The sequence below is a fragment of the Bombyx mandarina genome, chromosome 10, assembly GCF_030267445.1.
Source record: "Bombyx mandarina strain Sakado chromosome 10, ASM3026744v2".
In the NCBI taxonomy this organism is placed as follows: domain Eukaryota; kingdom Metazoa; phylum Arthropoda; class Insecta; order Lepidoptera; family Bombycidae; genus Bombyx; species Bombyx mandarina.
The window spans coordinates 15,084,149-15,098,680 of record NC_143217.1 but is presented as its reverse complement, the minus strand read 5'-3'; the positions used below and the strand labels follow the sequence as shown (position 1 = coordinate 15,098,680).

Genomic DNA, 14,532 nt, shown 5'->3' with positions numbered 1-14,532 from the left:
CACTGAAGTAGGGTTTATAGGTCTATGCAACTAACACTTCAATGCAACTAGTCCATTATGTCACTCTGTCATTATTAATTACCTACTGTCCGTAATAACTACTAATTCTTGAGTGCTTTATTTTAAACAAGTTATATGTACATTTATGTATTATAAAACCCAAGATACAAACTCAGCGTCTCAAAACCGTGGACATAAAATGACAGCACCATTTAAAATTATGCGCTCATTTCAAATAGTCTCGCGCCGCTCGCGTCTCCGTGCGCTCGTTAAAAATGCCGAAGTGTTCGATGAGAAATTGTAAAAATACTACATCAAAAACGTTAAAAAAGGATGGGATATCGTATTTTCGGTAAGTAAAAGAGTTTGTTAATTTGTTTTGCTGCTTTGTTGCTTTTATGATTAAATATAAAAAGCAATATGTGATTTTGATTTAATTTGTCTAAAAACTTCACTCACTCACTCTTAATCTCAAATCAACACTCCAAGTATAATGCGGCAATTTTCAATGGTATTATTTTTCAGTGTAAGAACAACTTTTGATTAATCATTTATTATAGTCGCATAATTCAAACGACCCTGTTCTTGTACAATGGAGTCGATATTTTTTACGATGACTTAGGACTTGCAGCCTATAAGAGACGTACTGGTCATTTCTTAACTGATAATTTAAAAGAGAATAGGGTGGTAAAATCGAAACAACTACTGAAGCGGTACGCAAAGGGAGGTCATAGAAAAAAATTGTTTACGGATGAGAATTTACAATTGAGCAACATTTTAACAAACAAAATGACCGTATTTATGCTTAAAGCTCTAAGGAAGCTTCCCAATTAGTCGACAGAGTGCAACGTGGGCACTTTCCGACTTCAGGGATGATTTGGTGGGGTATTACCTATGAAGGAGTGACTGAGCCATACTTTTGTGAAAAAGGTATCAAAACATCGGCACAAGTGTATCAAGATACCATTCTTGAGAAGGTAGTGAAGCCCCTTAACAACACCATGTTCAATAATCAAGAATGGTCCTTCCAGCAAGACTCGGCGCCAGGTCATAAAGCTCGGTCTACGCAGTCTTGGTTGGAAACTAACGTTTCGGACTTCATCAAAGCTGAAGACTGACCGTCGTCTAGTCCCGATCTTAATCCGCTGGATTATGATTTATGATCAGTTTTAGAGAGTACGGCTTGCTCTAAACGCCATGATAATTTGGAGTCCCTAAAGCAATCCGTACGATTGGCAGTGAAAAATTTTCCTATGGAAAGAGTGCGTGCTTCTATTGATAACTGGCCTCAACGTTTAAAGGACTGTATTGCAGCCAATGGAGACCACTTCGAATAAGATTTTTATACTTTAAATTGTTTTATATTTATGTATTAAACTAACACACTGTAAAAGTCATCATCATCATCATTTCAGCCTATCGCCGTCCACTGCTGAACATAGGCCTCTCCAATAGATTTCCAGTGCGACCGGTCCATTGCCACCTGCATCCAACGAGACCCAGCGGTTTTTACTAGGTCGTCGGTCCATCTAGTAGGTGGCCGTCCCACACTGCGCTTGCCAGTACGTGGTCGCCACTCCAGGATCTTTCTGCCCCATCGACCGTCCTGTCTTCGTGCTATGTGGCCGGCCCATTGCCACTTCAGTTCACTAATTCTACGGGCTATGTCAGCAACCTTCGTTCTTCTACGGATCTCCTCATTTCGGATTCGATCACGTAGAGAAATGCCCTCTCCATAGCTCGCTGCGCCACTTTGAGCCTTCTAAAAAGATCCCTAGTGAAGCACCACGTCTCCGAGCCGTAAGTCATCACTGGTAACACACATTGGTTGTACGCCTTTGTCTTAAGGCACTGAGGTATTTTGGACGAGAAGACGTTGTGCAGTTTACCGAACGCTGCCCAGCCGAGTTGGATCCGTCTACTGACCTCTCTCTCAAAGTTGGACCTACCTAATCGGACTGCCTGTCCTAGGTATATATATTCGTCAACAACTTCAAGAGTAGAACTCCCAACAGTAACTATGGTGGGTGCAACATGGACATTGTACATGATTTTTGTTTTGTCCATGTTCATTTTAAGACCCACTTGTTGAGAAACCCTACTGAGGTCACCGAGCATACGCCCTAAATCTTCCAGCGACTCTGCCATGACCACGATGTCATCGGCAAACCGAAGATGAGTGATGTATTCGCCGTTAATATTGATGCCAAGACCTTGCCATTCCAGAAGCTTGAAGGAATCCTCCAGAGCAGTGATAAACAGTTTCGGAGATATCACATCTCCCTGTCTCACTCCTCTCTTTACAGGGATTTCCTTCGTGCAATGCTCCTGTACTCGGACTGACATGGTGGCGTTATTATACAAACGCTTCAATACTTCGATGTACCGGTGGTCTATGGTACTGTAGCCTTTTCGGAAACCGGCTTGTTCGGTAGGCTGGAAGTCATCAAACCTGCGTTCGAGACGCTTCGTGACGACTCTCGAGAACAGCTTGTAGACATGGCTCAGCAGTGCTATGGGCCTATAGTTCTTCAATAAGGTTTTGTCACCGTTTTTGAAGAACAGGATCACAACACCCCTGCTCCATGCCTGTGGCGGTTTTCCATCGAGCAAAGAGGAATTGAAGAGCTTCTGAAGGACTTTCAGTACCGGCATCCCGCCCGCTTTCAGAGGCTCCGTAGTAATTCCATCCTCGCCCGGTGCCTTGTTATTCTTAAGCTGTTTGAGAGCCATCCTAATCTCGTACAGGCTGATGTCCGGGATGTCTTCGGTGTAGTGTCGGGTTAGCTTGGCTCTAGGATCTGCAGCTAAACCTTGCGGTTCAGCTGAGACCGAGGTAAACAGCTGCCCGTAGAACCTCTCTATCTCCCGCAGGACCTCTGACTTATTCGACGTTACACGTCCATCTTCGGTCTTCAGCTTCGTCAGCTGGCTTTGCCCAATAGAAGCGTCTCTTGCGAACACTTTAGAGCCTTGGTTTCGCTCAATCGTCTCTTTAATACGCTGAGTATTAAAGGAGCGTAGATCGTGTCGCAAGGACTTCATGATATGTCTATTGAGTTGCCTATATGACTCAGCGTCCTCCGAAGTTTGGAGCGTCATCAAACGTCGACTAGCCATGAGGTTTCGGGTGCGGTCGGATAGTTTCTGAGGTCTATTCTTACGGTGGGTTTTGAAAAATTTGGACCCTACCGTACGGACAGTCTCTACCAGCCTGCTGTTTACATCGTCCACTGATGCGCAACTGTTTAGCCATTCGAAGCGATTAGCCAATTCGAGTTGAAAGCTCTCGGGGTTTTGGATTTGTGCATTCGACGGTCGAAGCGTTGACTTCATCAGACGCGATCTTTCCAGTCTGACATTGATATTCAACATGCCTCTGACGATTCGGTGATCACTTCCTGTTTTAACACTGTTGATCACAGAGACATCGTTGAATATCTGTCTGTTGGTGCTCATGATGAAGTCAATTTCATTTCTTGTTACACCGTCGGGACTCAACCAGGTCCATTTCCGTTGTGGCGGCTTCTTGAAGAAAGAATTCATCATAAAGAGTCCTTCCTTCTCCATAAAGTCCGCCAGCATCTGTCCTCTGGGATTCTGCTGCCCAAATCCAAATGGCCCCACTTTCAACTCATCATCGCTTCTACGGCCCAGTTTTGCATTGAAATCTCCCATAACAACGGTAAAATGTGATTGGGAGCTACGTATGGCCCTACTAATGTCCTCATACGTAGCTTCCACTTCATCGTCTGGATGTGACGTCGATGGGGCGTATACCTGTACAATCTTCAGCTGTAACTGTAAAAGTAATAAATGTTATTTGCAATAGATTTTTTTTTTTATTGTAACAGTATTTATGGCCAGACTAAGTATATATTTTTATATTTTAGTTTTCCTCGTGACCCAATACGATGCGGAGAATGGACATCTATCGTCAGTCAAGAAAGGCGTCAAGATTTTTTTAAGCCAAATAGTTCTAACGTCGTTTGCTCTGAGCATTTTTTGGACAAAGACATGTATGTCAGTGCAAAAGGCATAAAGCGTCTTCTTAAAACGGCTGTTCCTAGTGTACCGGTAAGTTACGTAGTCGTTAGCCAGAAAAATTAATCACTACATAGTATAAAACAAAGTCGCTTTCTCTGTCCCTATGTATGCTTAAATCTTTAAAACTACGCAACGGATTTTGATGCGGTTTTTTTTAATAGATAGAGTAATTGAAGAGGAAGGTTTATATGTATAATAACATCCAACAAGCGCAAATAGTGGAGAAATCAATAATTAATTACAGTTTCCGAAGCGAAGCGAGGGCGGGTCGCTAGTTTATCAAATTTTAATAATATCGTACCTACATTCTAATAATATTTCTGTAATCATAATTATTATTTACAGGATATATCAGCACAGGACCTCGAGTTTGTAAGTAACCACGGTGAAGAACGAATGGAACCTTAGTGCCGCCCGTATCATAGACTATTATTGGTATGCTAGAAAATACTTATTATTTTGATGTTGATTACAGATTGAAATACCGGATGATGGCGGTGATACTGAAGTCTGTCGTACATGTTCAATGTCTGATGTAGAAAATAAGGAAGTCAAATCTCCTACTACATCCCTGAGTACAAGCTTAATTTTACATATACACACCACCGAAGGATCCACCACGGATACACCACGAAAAGTTGACATAACAAGTGAACTCCACAAATTCCGCAGAAGGCTAATTAGCAAGGATAAAATCATTAACAGCTTAAGAAAGAAAAATTCTAGACTTGTTAAAAAGACCATTTTACTTAAGAATGCGTTAAAACTTTTAAAGAAAAGATTTAAAGATTGAATTAGGTACCTACACAATGACATGTCCTACCCCAAATAAAAAAAATTTACGTTCAGATAAAAGTACAATTATGAGTTTAGAACACAATTTAACTAACTCTTAAAATACTAATTAAATGTCTTTTATTTTAAAAAAATAACAAATATTCGTCTTCACTCCATGCCCTGTCCTGCCGGCTAACTTCGGTCATAAAAATTTTATTGTTTATTGTACACTGCTTTGTAATAGCAACTTTTAACAATGCGCGTAAGGTTGAATTTGCAAAAGATATGTTTATAGCATAACTATAACTACGTAGGTATAATTGGTGAGTGCTTAATGACGGTTTCGAGTGCTAGTTTTGTTTGAGGCTGTGCATCTTGGGTTTTTATAAAATATATCAATGAAGTAATATATTTATTTTTGATCATGTAAGTCCTAACGCCAACCACAACGAAACCCTGTGCCTTTTGTCTTTTCAAAACTATTAATGAAATTAACCCATCCAGGACTATATTTGACAACCTTTACAGGCTGTAGGTCCTTCTGGTATTATTACCTGATATTTGGTTAGTAATTAGTCGTCGTGGCCTAAAGGATAAAACGTCCGCTGCATTCGTATGTAGCGATGCAACGGTGTTCTAATGTTCTAAATGTTCTAACTATACTGAGACCTTAGAACTTGTATCTCAAAGTGAGTGGCGCTTTTACGTTGTAGATGTCTTTGGGCTCCAATAACCACTTAACCAGGTGGGCTGTGAGCTCGCCCACACATCAAAGCAATAAAAATAAAAACAATGTCAAAAACGTGGTGCGAACCCGTTTATCAATATGTAGTGTGTTTTACGAAGTCTAAACCTCAATTGTATAGTATAACATAACAGTTGCCCACTTCTTCAAACTCGAATGCATGACTAATTCGTGGCAAAACAAGACGAGGTGGTACCTACCCATCCGGGCCCACAAAGCGACCTACTACCAGTAATGGGCGTATACTCTATAATAACAGGTTTTTGTGTTGTCCAGCTGGACCCAGTGCGGGTATGAATACTCCAGAGGGTCCCATAAACAAGTTCGAAAAGGAATGGTAGCGAGCGAGGTGCGGACGTATTCTCGTGTGTATGCTTCGGTGGTAGCGGGTGAACTGTCGGCGCCAGTAAAGTGTAAAGGCGCACGCACGCGCGGCTTGCCAAAAGGAAAGCCCCTCGGTCGCTACTCTTTGAATCGCGCCGGGAACCGACAACGAGAGTCCCTGATTGGTCGCGGCGCGCGATCAGACGCGGCTGCCGACGCGGCAGGCCTTAGGGTTGCTATAAGGTGAAATAGAAACTAGACAGAATATTATTTTGTTAATTTATTTAAGAAAATCGTGAGAAAGAGCATAATTTAAGTAGGAAATTTATTTAATTCTAAGTAATAATTTATGCGTATTTGGAGTGGAGTTTCTCCGCATTTTCGATGTATTGCTTCTTGGCATCGTCTTGGGAGATGCCTTTACGGCTGTTCCATGCCTTCCACTTGGCGCTCTCCACAAGACCGCTGGGCTGGGCTGAAACGGAAAGAAGAATTTCAATGAATTGTTCCATCAGTATATTATTGCATCCACCACCCATGGGATAGTTCGAGGAGCCAAGTCTCAAACCAAGAAGATGGGAAGTTAAACTAAAGATTACCTCTGGACTTCTTTGGATAAGAGTAGCAGCAGACAAAAAGCAGTAGAAAGAGTTAGAGAAGGCCTTTGCCGAAAGGCACGCCCAGACGAAATACATTTTATAGTAGACTAGCGACCCGCCCTCGCTTCGCTTAGGAAACTTTAGTTTATTATTGATTTCTCCACTATTTAATGGATGTTATTATACATATTATAAACCTTCCTCTTCAATCACTCTATCTATTAAAAAAACCACATCAAAATCCGTTGCGTAGTTTTAAAGATTTAAGCATACATATGGATATAGGGACAGAGAAAGCGACTGTTTTATACTATGTAGTGAAGTGTATGGAGATTTTACTCTCATATATTTAATATATATTAATATATTGCTTTTTTTTGGTCTACTTGAAATTGTTTAATTAAAATGTAAAATGTTCGGGAAATAACCATCATTAGTATTATTATATTATCCCATCATCATCTGTTCTTCGGTACAGTCGTCATTTTTACAGGAACTGTTTAGATACGTTGTTTTAGAAGGTTTTTAAAATGATCATTTCCCAAAATAGTCAAAATTTTAATAGGTACCTATTGAAACAGTTGCCGAATTAAATTTCTTTCGATCGTAAATTTTTATGTTCTGTAAACACATTACATAAACTGTGTCTGATTAAATAATCTAGAAACATCTGTATCAACACTGTTTAATGATAATTCGGAATAATTGTAAATAATCTAAAAATTGTTATATTGAAACATATTCAATATTGGCATTAACATATTGAAATGGGTATTCGAAATATCTAATATAAATTTAATCTACTGTCACTAATAAAATTAAAAAGCTTAAGTTTTGTTAAGTACCTACATTAAAAATTAAAATGTGACTAAATGTCTAAATTCGATTTTGCGTTTTATTATTCGTTTTTTTACAAACTGGTAAACATTATAAAACACGCGAAAAATCAACAGTTATTATATCTCATAAAATATAATTTTATTCACAAAAAACAAAGCGATATCTGCTAAACTTAATTATGTTAAAAACAATAACGTCATGTTAGATTAATTAAAAAATTAAAACGTTTCGAACAAATGTATAAACTCTCATAGAAGACTGCCAATGCAGTTAACTTATTTGATTACTAGCGACCCGCCCTCGCTTCGCTTCGGAAACATTAAAACACATATGCAAAGAAAAAAATTAATAAATTTTAAAAAGTAGCCTATGTTCATCAGGGACAATGTCGGTTTCTAATGGAAAAAGAATTTTTCAAATCGGTCCAGTAGTTTCGGAGCCTATTCGAAACAAACAAACAAACAAATCTTTCCTCTTTATAATATTAGTATAGATATAGATATCCTCATCGTGCCCTGCGATATTTCGGCCATATAACACGTAGGAACTCTGGTAGTCTGGAACAGCTCATGGTTATCGATAAAATAGAAGGAAAAAGCTTGGAGGCCAAAGTCTAAAGCGTGGGGCCCAACCAGGAGACCCATAGATAGAAATGCCGGTCAACGTGGCGAAAGATAAAAATAGGTGCAGAGAAATTGTGAGAAGACTACAGAAGACTCACGATCATCAACAATGACGCAATGACCGAAATGAAGAAGAAAACTGTTCATATACAATAGATAAAAACTAAATCGTACTTTCGTGTTTTAGCTTAGGGCCTTTTTAGGTGCCTAAACCTACAGATGTGTCAGGCTGTAACCCATACAAAAATCGTTTATATCGGCAAACAAGATTACGGGCCACTTGGTGTTTGTGTTCGCATAAATAGATTGACAAAAGCGTGGCTGATAGATGTATTAAAGGAGCCAACTTGCCGATAAATTCGAGCTAATGTTTGGTTTTGGACGATTGGTGCAGTTACAGAACAAACGTTCGAATACTTACCAATATTAACATCACCTATGGTAGCCTGCTTGTACAGGGAGTACAGCGAAAGGTTCTCATCGTCACTGGGCTTGGTCTTCCAGTTCCTGACCTTATCGGCGACCTGCTTGAATTGCTGAAACAAGAAATGAGGTCAAAATGAAAACAAATCTAAATAATTTTGGGCTCTCATCGAGACAAACCCATTTCTATTGACACTACATACAGCTTAACAAATAATAAATATATATATAATTTAATATAATAAATATATTATTTGTTAAACTTTCCATAGTTTTATCTCGTAATAAGTATGTTAAGGTTAGCTTACTTTTTTAATCTATATCTGTCACAATAATATTGATGATACTGATTATGTGATACTAGAATGATATTAGAATTATAGATAGCGTTACGTATTGCAATAAGTTGATAAGCTATAGAACTTTGGTCCCGGACATCAATACAAAAAAAATAGAAGACATAATAATTAAGCTTAGGTATTTGATAAAAGATAAAAGATTTTATAAGAGACAATGGAAGGAATGGAAATTTTGAAATTTTAAATTTAGAACTGATTTTATTTTAGTTACGCAATGTCGTAACGATTAAAGCCTTTTTGTTTCTTTTCTAAATAATAGATATTGAGGCATAGTGTAAGTTTAGGATATCGTTTAACCCGGGTATAAGATTATCTTATAAAAAGGAAACCGGGAAACTCTGCCGTGATTCTCTATCTCTTCCTAGCTATTTATCCCAAATGGTGATTGGATCAGCTTTCCTTATTCTACTCCTCCCCTTCACTCTGTCTTCAACGTCCTAGTCAGTAACATTGCATTCCATTTTTCCTTCAGCACTACATCTTTTCACCGTGCCTTGGGTTTTTCTCTAAGTCTCCGACCGGGGAGGTCGAGCAGCAGTGCCAGATTTGCCGTCATTATTGTTAAATATATCGAAGACTTTCATTTTTTAAACTACTAATACATCACTAATCGTGACTAGTTCGTATTACGATAAAAAGGTCCCCGAACAATGGCTGTACAAGCTTTCTATTGATAAAATACATATACGTAACATAATTGAATGTGTTCATTTTTTTAATTTATTAAAGACGCAAACTTTTCAGAAAAAAAAATTGATTTTACATATGGTATTTGCTTCGATCAGGTATTTGTCAAACAACAAATTTTAGCTTTTATGTCTGGCTGCTGAATAAACGGACGATGCAACTTCGAATTGGCGTTGAATTATTATTTAAAATATATCGTACTGTTCACGTTGTAATAAATGTTGTAATTTTACGCTACACTTAAGTTCTATATCGATTATATTCTATGGTAACTCTAACTCGATGGTTAACTTTTTCCTCCTACTACGAGTGAATACGACTGGATTATGCTAGATAAATTTAAAATTAAGTATTTTGTTAATAATATTTGCATGGTGATACTTTACTTTACATACGTTTTGATACTAATACGAGTATTTTCAATAATACTTTTTGTGAGTAGATTAATTACGCTTTTACGGTTTAATCTCGCATTTATTATTTCTGATGTTTAGAAATTTCATATAAAAACATGAAATGATTTCATTTCATCACTGAAAGACAAGAAACGATTACATTTTATAAATTTTCGATCTACTTAATATTGAAATGTAAGAAAGGGTAAAGTTAAGGGTAGGGTAGAAAACGTTAAAATCAAGAATTCTATGAATTATGTTGCAATTTATTAGTCCACATTACGTACCTCGTCGAGAGACATTTTGTGTTATCTTTTGAGATCTGTAACAAAAGAAATAAAATATTATTTTATGCAAGTGCATCGTTTTCTTCAATTTCATTATTTCCCATACGTAAACAACCATTTTGTCCATGCTTTGAGGTTCCAAACACCAAAATGTGTGTGTGTGGGCCAAAACAAAATGGATAAAGTATATTAAATATATAGATACTGAGTTATAAAAGCCAATTAAAAATATAACTATTATGGTCCTTAATATTCTTAACGTTGCAAAAGTGTTATCCACAACAAAAAGGAATGAGGTCATACGTCATTAAAATAAACGAAGCTTTTCTAATTTAAAGCGTATCGTTCTCGTTAGATATCGTTCTCTCGCTCCTATATAATCTATATTATAAGTATGTACATATAATCTATATAAACATTAACTACTCTTACCAACTCTTTTCTGTAAACCGGGAAATAGGCGCGAAACTCAAACTTTCTATCATTGGATTACATTAGAAAAACTAATTTATTATTATTGTAGATATTCATTTTAAGACTGTCTGTTAATTGTCAAATTAAGATGATAATTATGTCGATCCCTACTCTAATATGTGTTGAAGATGATAAACTTGAAGCCGAAGCATAGGCACCTATGATGGCTTAACAAATTATGAGAGCATACTTTTCTCTACCTAACTACAGTATTTATTTAACAATATTAGTTAAGATGCACGAATATAATTCAACAGTGTAAACACTTTGTGTTGCGTATAGCCTAGAGACTACTTCGTGATCATAAACCGCCGATATATCATCGGAAACCCATAAAATGTGAATTATTGTAAGACATTTAGCTTTTGATTAAATAGGTTAATAATGTAGCCAGGCTTAAATGAATTGACGAGTATTCGTGGATATTGTATAAATTTTTTGTTGGTTGCTTGCTGCTAATTTTGCGCAAATTATTCTCATCTACGCCATTTTGTATTTGGATTTTTTTCGGCAATGAAACCTTCGTGCTGTCAACAAAATTGACCATTGATGATGTATGCATGTTTAAGACGAAAAAATAATGATTACTAGTGGTCCCGCAGTGGTCGAAATTCGACTATAATTAATTGAAATTGTAAGTTTGTACACTATTATGATTCTATTTTCAAAGACTACTATACTTCTATAATCACAAATTTGGCCAAGAATACACTATAGAAAAATATTAATAAAGACAAACAATATTTAATCCATTCTCAATTTGATCACAGACGTCAAGAACAAACGTTTGACAATAAATAAATAGTATGCTTGCGTATGTGCGTCAAATACACGGTAATGATGGTAGTGTGTGTAATGTTTTTCTTATTGATTTAATGTATTTTATAGGCATAATTAAAAAAAAAATTACATTCTGCACTCCTTCTCTATATTCTCTATAAGCGTGGTAAGTTTTATACTTCTCCGTCCGCGCAATTTTCGTAAAAAGGGATACAAAGTTTTTCCTTCACGTATTAATCTATACTTCTATACTAATATTATAAAGAGGAAAGATTTGTTTGTTTGTTTGTATTGTATTCAATTATAAGCCTATTGGCTCCGAAACTACTGAACCGATTTGAAATATTATTTCAACGTTTGGAACATCGAATATATCGATGGTTTGGAAGCTACACTATTCCCGAGTGACACAGGCTATAATTTTTTTTAAAAAAAATTAGGTATCCTTACTAAAACTCCAATAATGTAAGCCAAGGTATGAAAAATTACCTAAAATATTCTTTACATCGCGTGCCCTGCGAACACTATTCATCATAGATTAAAATAATGTATTATGACTTTGTAGAACACATTATTATTTACAAAAAGTGTCCCCACAACATATGTCTAACTATTAGGTATAGTTATGCAGCAATAAGTGTTCTTTTATTTTAAAAAATAAAACGACGTCAAATATCGTTGAAATTTTTGCTAAAAACCCTAGAGGAGTCGGAGCGGGCCGCTAGTATATTATATTTCTAGTCAAAGTCAACACAGTCGGAATGTTATTGCGATCCACGAAGCGTGCTCGATACGGCGCGCGGACGTGCTTGCCCGTTTGATTTTCGCACGCGTTCACAGCTGAACACTCCTCGAGGTCGTCGACCTGAATTTCTTGGTGCCGACAGCGGAAATTACAGACCCGAGTTCACAATACACAATATTTTATTCGATTGAAATTTGAGTGAGGTCGGACATTTTGTTTTCTTATGTTAATGTACCTACTCTGCAATTAAAAGTGCCCACTGAGTTTCTCGCCGGATCTTCTCAGTGGGTCGCGTTTCCGATCCGGTGGTAGATTCTGCGAAGCACGACTCTTGCTAGGGTTCGTGTTAGCAACGTCATCAGGTTTGAGCCCCGTGAGCTCACCTACAAACGTTAGGGTTACGCTGAAATAGCCTCTCAAGGCTCTCAGCTTAGGTAGGAAAAAAAAAAAAAAAAGCAATTAAAGCTATTTTAGGGTTCAATTTATTTCTGACTAGCGGCCCACTCGGGCTCCGCTCGGGTCTTTAAAAAAATTTCAACGATATTTGACGTCGTTTTATTTTTTAAATTAAAAGAACACTTATTGCGGCATAACTATAATAGTCAGACATATGCTGTCGCGACACTTTTTGTAAATAATAATGTGTTCTACAAATTCGTAGTACATTATTTTATTCTATCAGTAATAGACTTCGCGGGGCACGCGATGTAAAGAATATTTTAGGTAATTTTTTTACACCTAAGGTTACATTATTGGAGTTTTAGTAAGGATCCTTAATTTTTTTTCAAAAAAGATTATAGCCTATGTCACTCGGGAATAGTGTAGCTTCCAAACAGTGAAAGAATTTTTCAAATCGGTTCAGTAGTTTCGGAGCCTATTTAATACAAACAAACAAATCTTTCCTCTTTATAATATTATTAATTAATTAAATATATTAAGTATTAAATACAGATAACAGTTATCACAGTATTCAAATTTCGACGAATGACCCTATAGTGATCCGCGACCACGAAAATTAAAGTTTAAGAAACGTCAAATTAAAATGTAAAAGTACCTAGTTTTAAATATGTCTAGAAGTCGCAAAAACCGAAAGAAATATCTCTCGTAACTAGTATATCTACATGATGTTTCACTCACTTTAGACCTAGATAAGCAATACAAGTTCAGATACTTTGGAAGGAAACCTCACCCTATTTTTCAGTAGCATATTATCATAAGGCCCACCCGTAAACGTCCCCCATTAACAACGACAATGCCAGAGACAGCCCGCTGCCTACTGAAGACTCTTTTTCAAGCTTTAAGCTTATAAAAAAACCGAGGCACGCTCCAAAGCCGGGTAGTATGACGCAACAACGGAATCTTAGAAGTAATTCCAGATGGTATGGAACACCTCAATTTCACGATAGCACTGTTTAATGTGACTAGTTTTTTTTTTAATTAAGTCCCTTAAAAAAATCATTATTTGTCAATGATTTTGTTATTATAAATCTGTAGAAAAGCCTCAAATAATCAGACATGTTTGACTTTGCGTTTGAAGTTTAAAATATGCTCTCATAACATACGGTACTGATTTAAAATATTTTGGAACTTTACTTTGACATTTCGAAGAAGACATTGACTAACAATTGAATGCTAAAAGTATATTCAATTAACACTTCCGAACAATAAAATAAAGATTAATTAAATTGGGACCAAATTTTTGGGCACAAAAAAAATTATAGAATCAGCATTCAGTTAAAAGAAAATGCTAAAGTAGTACAATAAATATAAATGTAGAAAATTGAAGAACTCACCAGGAGGTAGGGTAGTTGCAAGGTTCCAATTGGTACTGTATATTTTTCAAGCGCTCCATCCGTTTTTCAGGGCAGCTACGTGGCCCCCTACACTGAACTTCTAGGGTTGCCGCACAGCCGATATTTTTATTACCCATTAAATTTTATACGATATAAATATACAAAATGTATTTGATTGGTAGGTCGTTACGTGCTGCCGATGTTACATGATACAAAGTTATAGGTATAAAGTCGCGAGGTGACGGTCACTGTATGCAATATTTTCATATTTATACATATTTACGTTTAGAATTTAATATTGCATAAACTTTTTTGTCTTACAAACCCACAGCCCTTCTGGTTTATTTGGTTACCGGAGTCCACAAACCTCAGAACGAACGAACATGAGGTGGTCTGTCTCAATCTATACTAATATTATAAAGAGGAAAGATTTGTTTGTTTGTTTGTTTCGAATAGGCTCCGAAACTACTGGACCGATTTGAAAAATTATTTTTCCATTAGAAGCCGACATTGTCCCTGATGAACATAGGCTACTTTTTTTTAATTTTTTTTAATTTAATTTTTTTGGTTTCATGTGTGTTTTAATGTTTCCGAAGCGAAGCGAGGGCGGGTCGCTAGTTGTAAAATAAAACGG

At 36.8% G+C, this 14,532-nt stretch overlaps 2 protein-coding genes across 2 annotated transcripts; one reads left to right on the top strand and one right to left on the bottom strand.

The window, feature by feature from the left end:
* Positions 1-41: 41 nt before the first annotated feature.
* On the top strand, positions 42-10,176 carry LOC114246999 (uncharacterized). Its single transcript, XM_028179784.2, has 5 exons — positions 42-352; positions 3,894-4,077; positions 4,393-4,419; positions 4,523-5,828; positions 6,137-10,176. The coding sequence occupies exons 1-4, from the start codon at positions 276-278 to the stop codon at positions 4,838-4,840; spliced, it is 606 nt and encodes a 201-aa protein (XP_028035585.2). The 5' UTR covers positions 42-275; the 3' UTR covers positions 4,841-5,828; positions 6,137-10,176.
* ACBP-like (acyl-CoA binding protein-like) lies at positions 6,159-14,007 on the bottom strand. Its single transcript, XM_028179769.2, has 4 exons — positions 13,899-14,007; positions 10,107-10,141; positions 8,377-8,491; positions 6,159-6,368 (listed from the first exon to the last, which is right to left on the bottom strand). Exons 2-4 carry the CDS (start codon positions 10,119-10,121, stop codon positions 6,241-6,243), a joined length of 258 nt encoding a protein of 85 aa, XP_028035570.2. The 5' UTR covers positions 10,122-10,141; positions 13,899-14,007; the 3' UTR covers positions 6,159-6,240.
* Between the last annotated feature and the right edge of the window lie 525 nt (positions 14,008-14,532).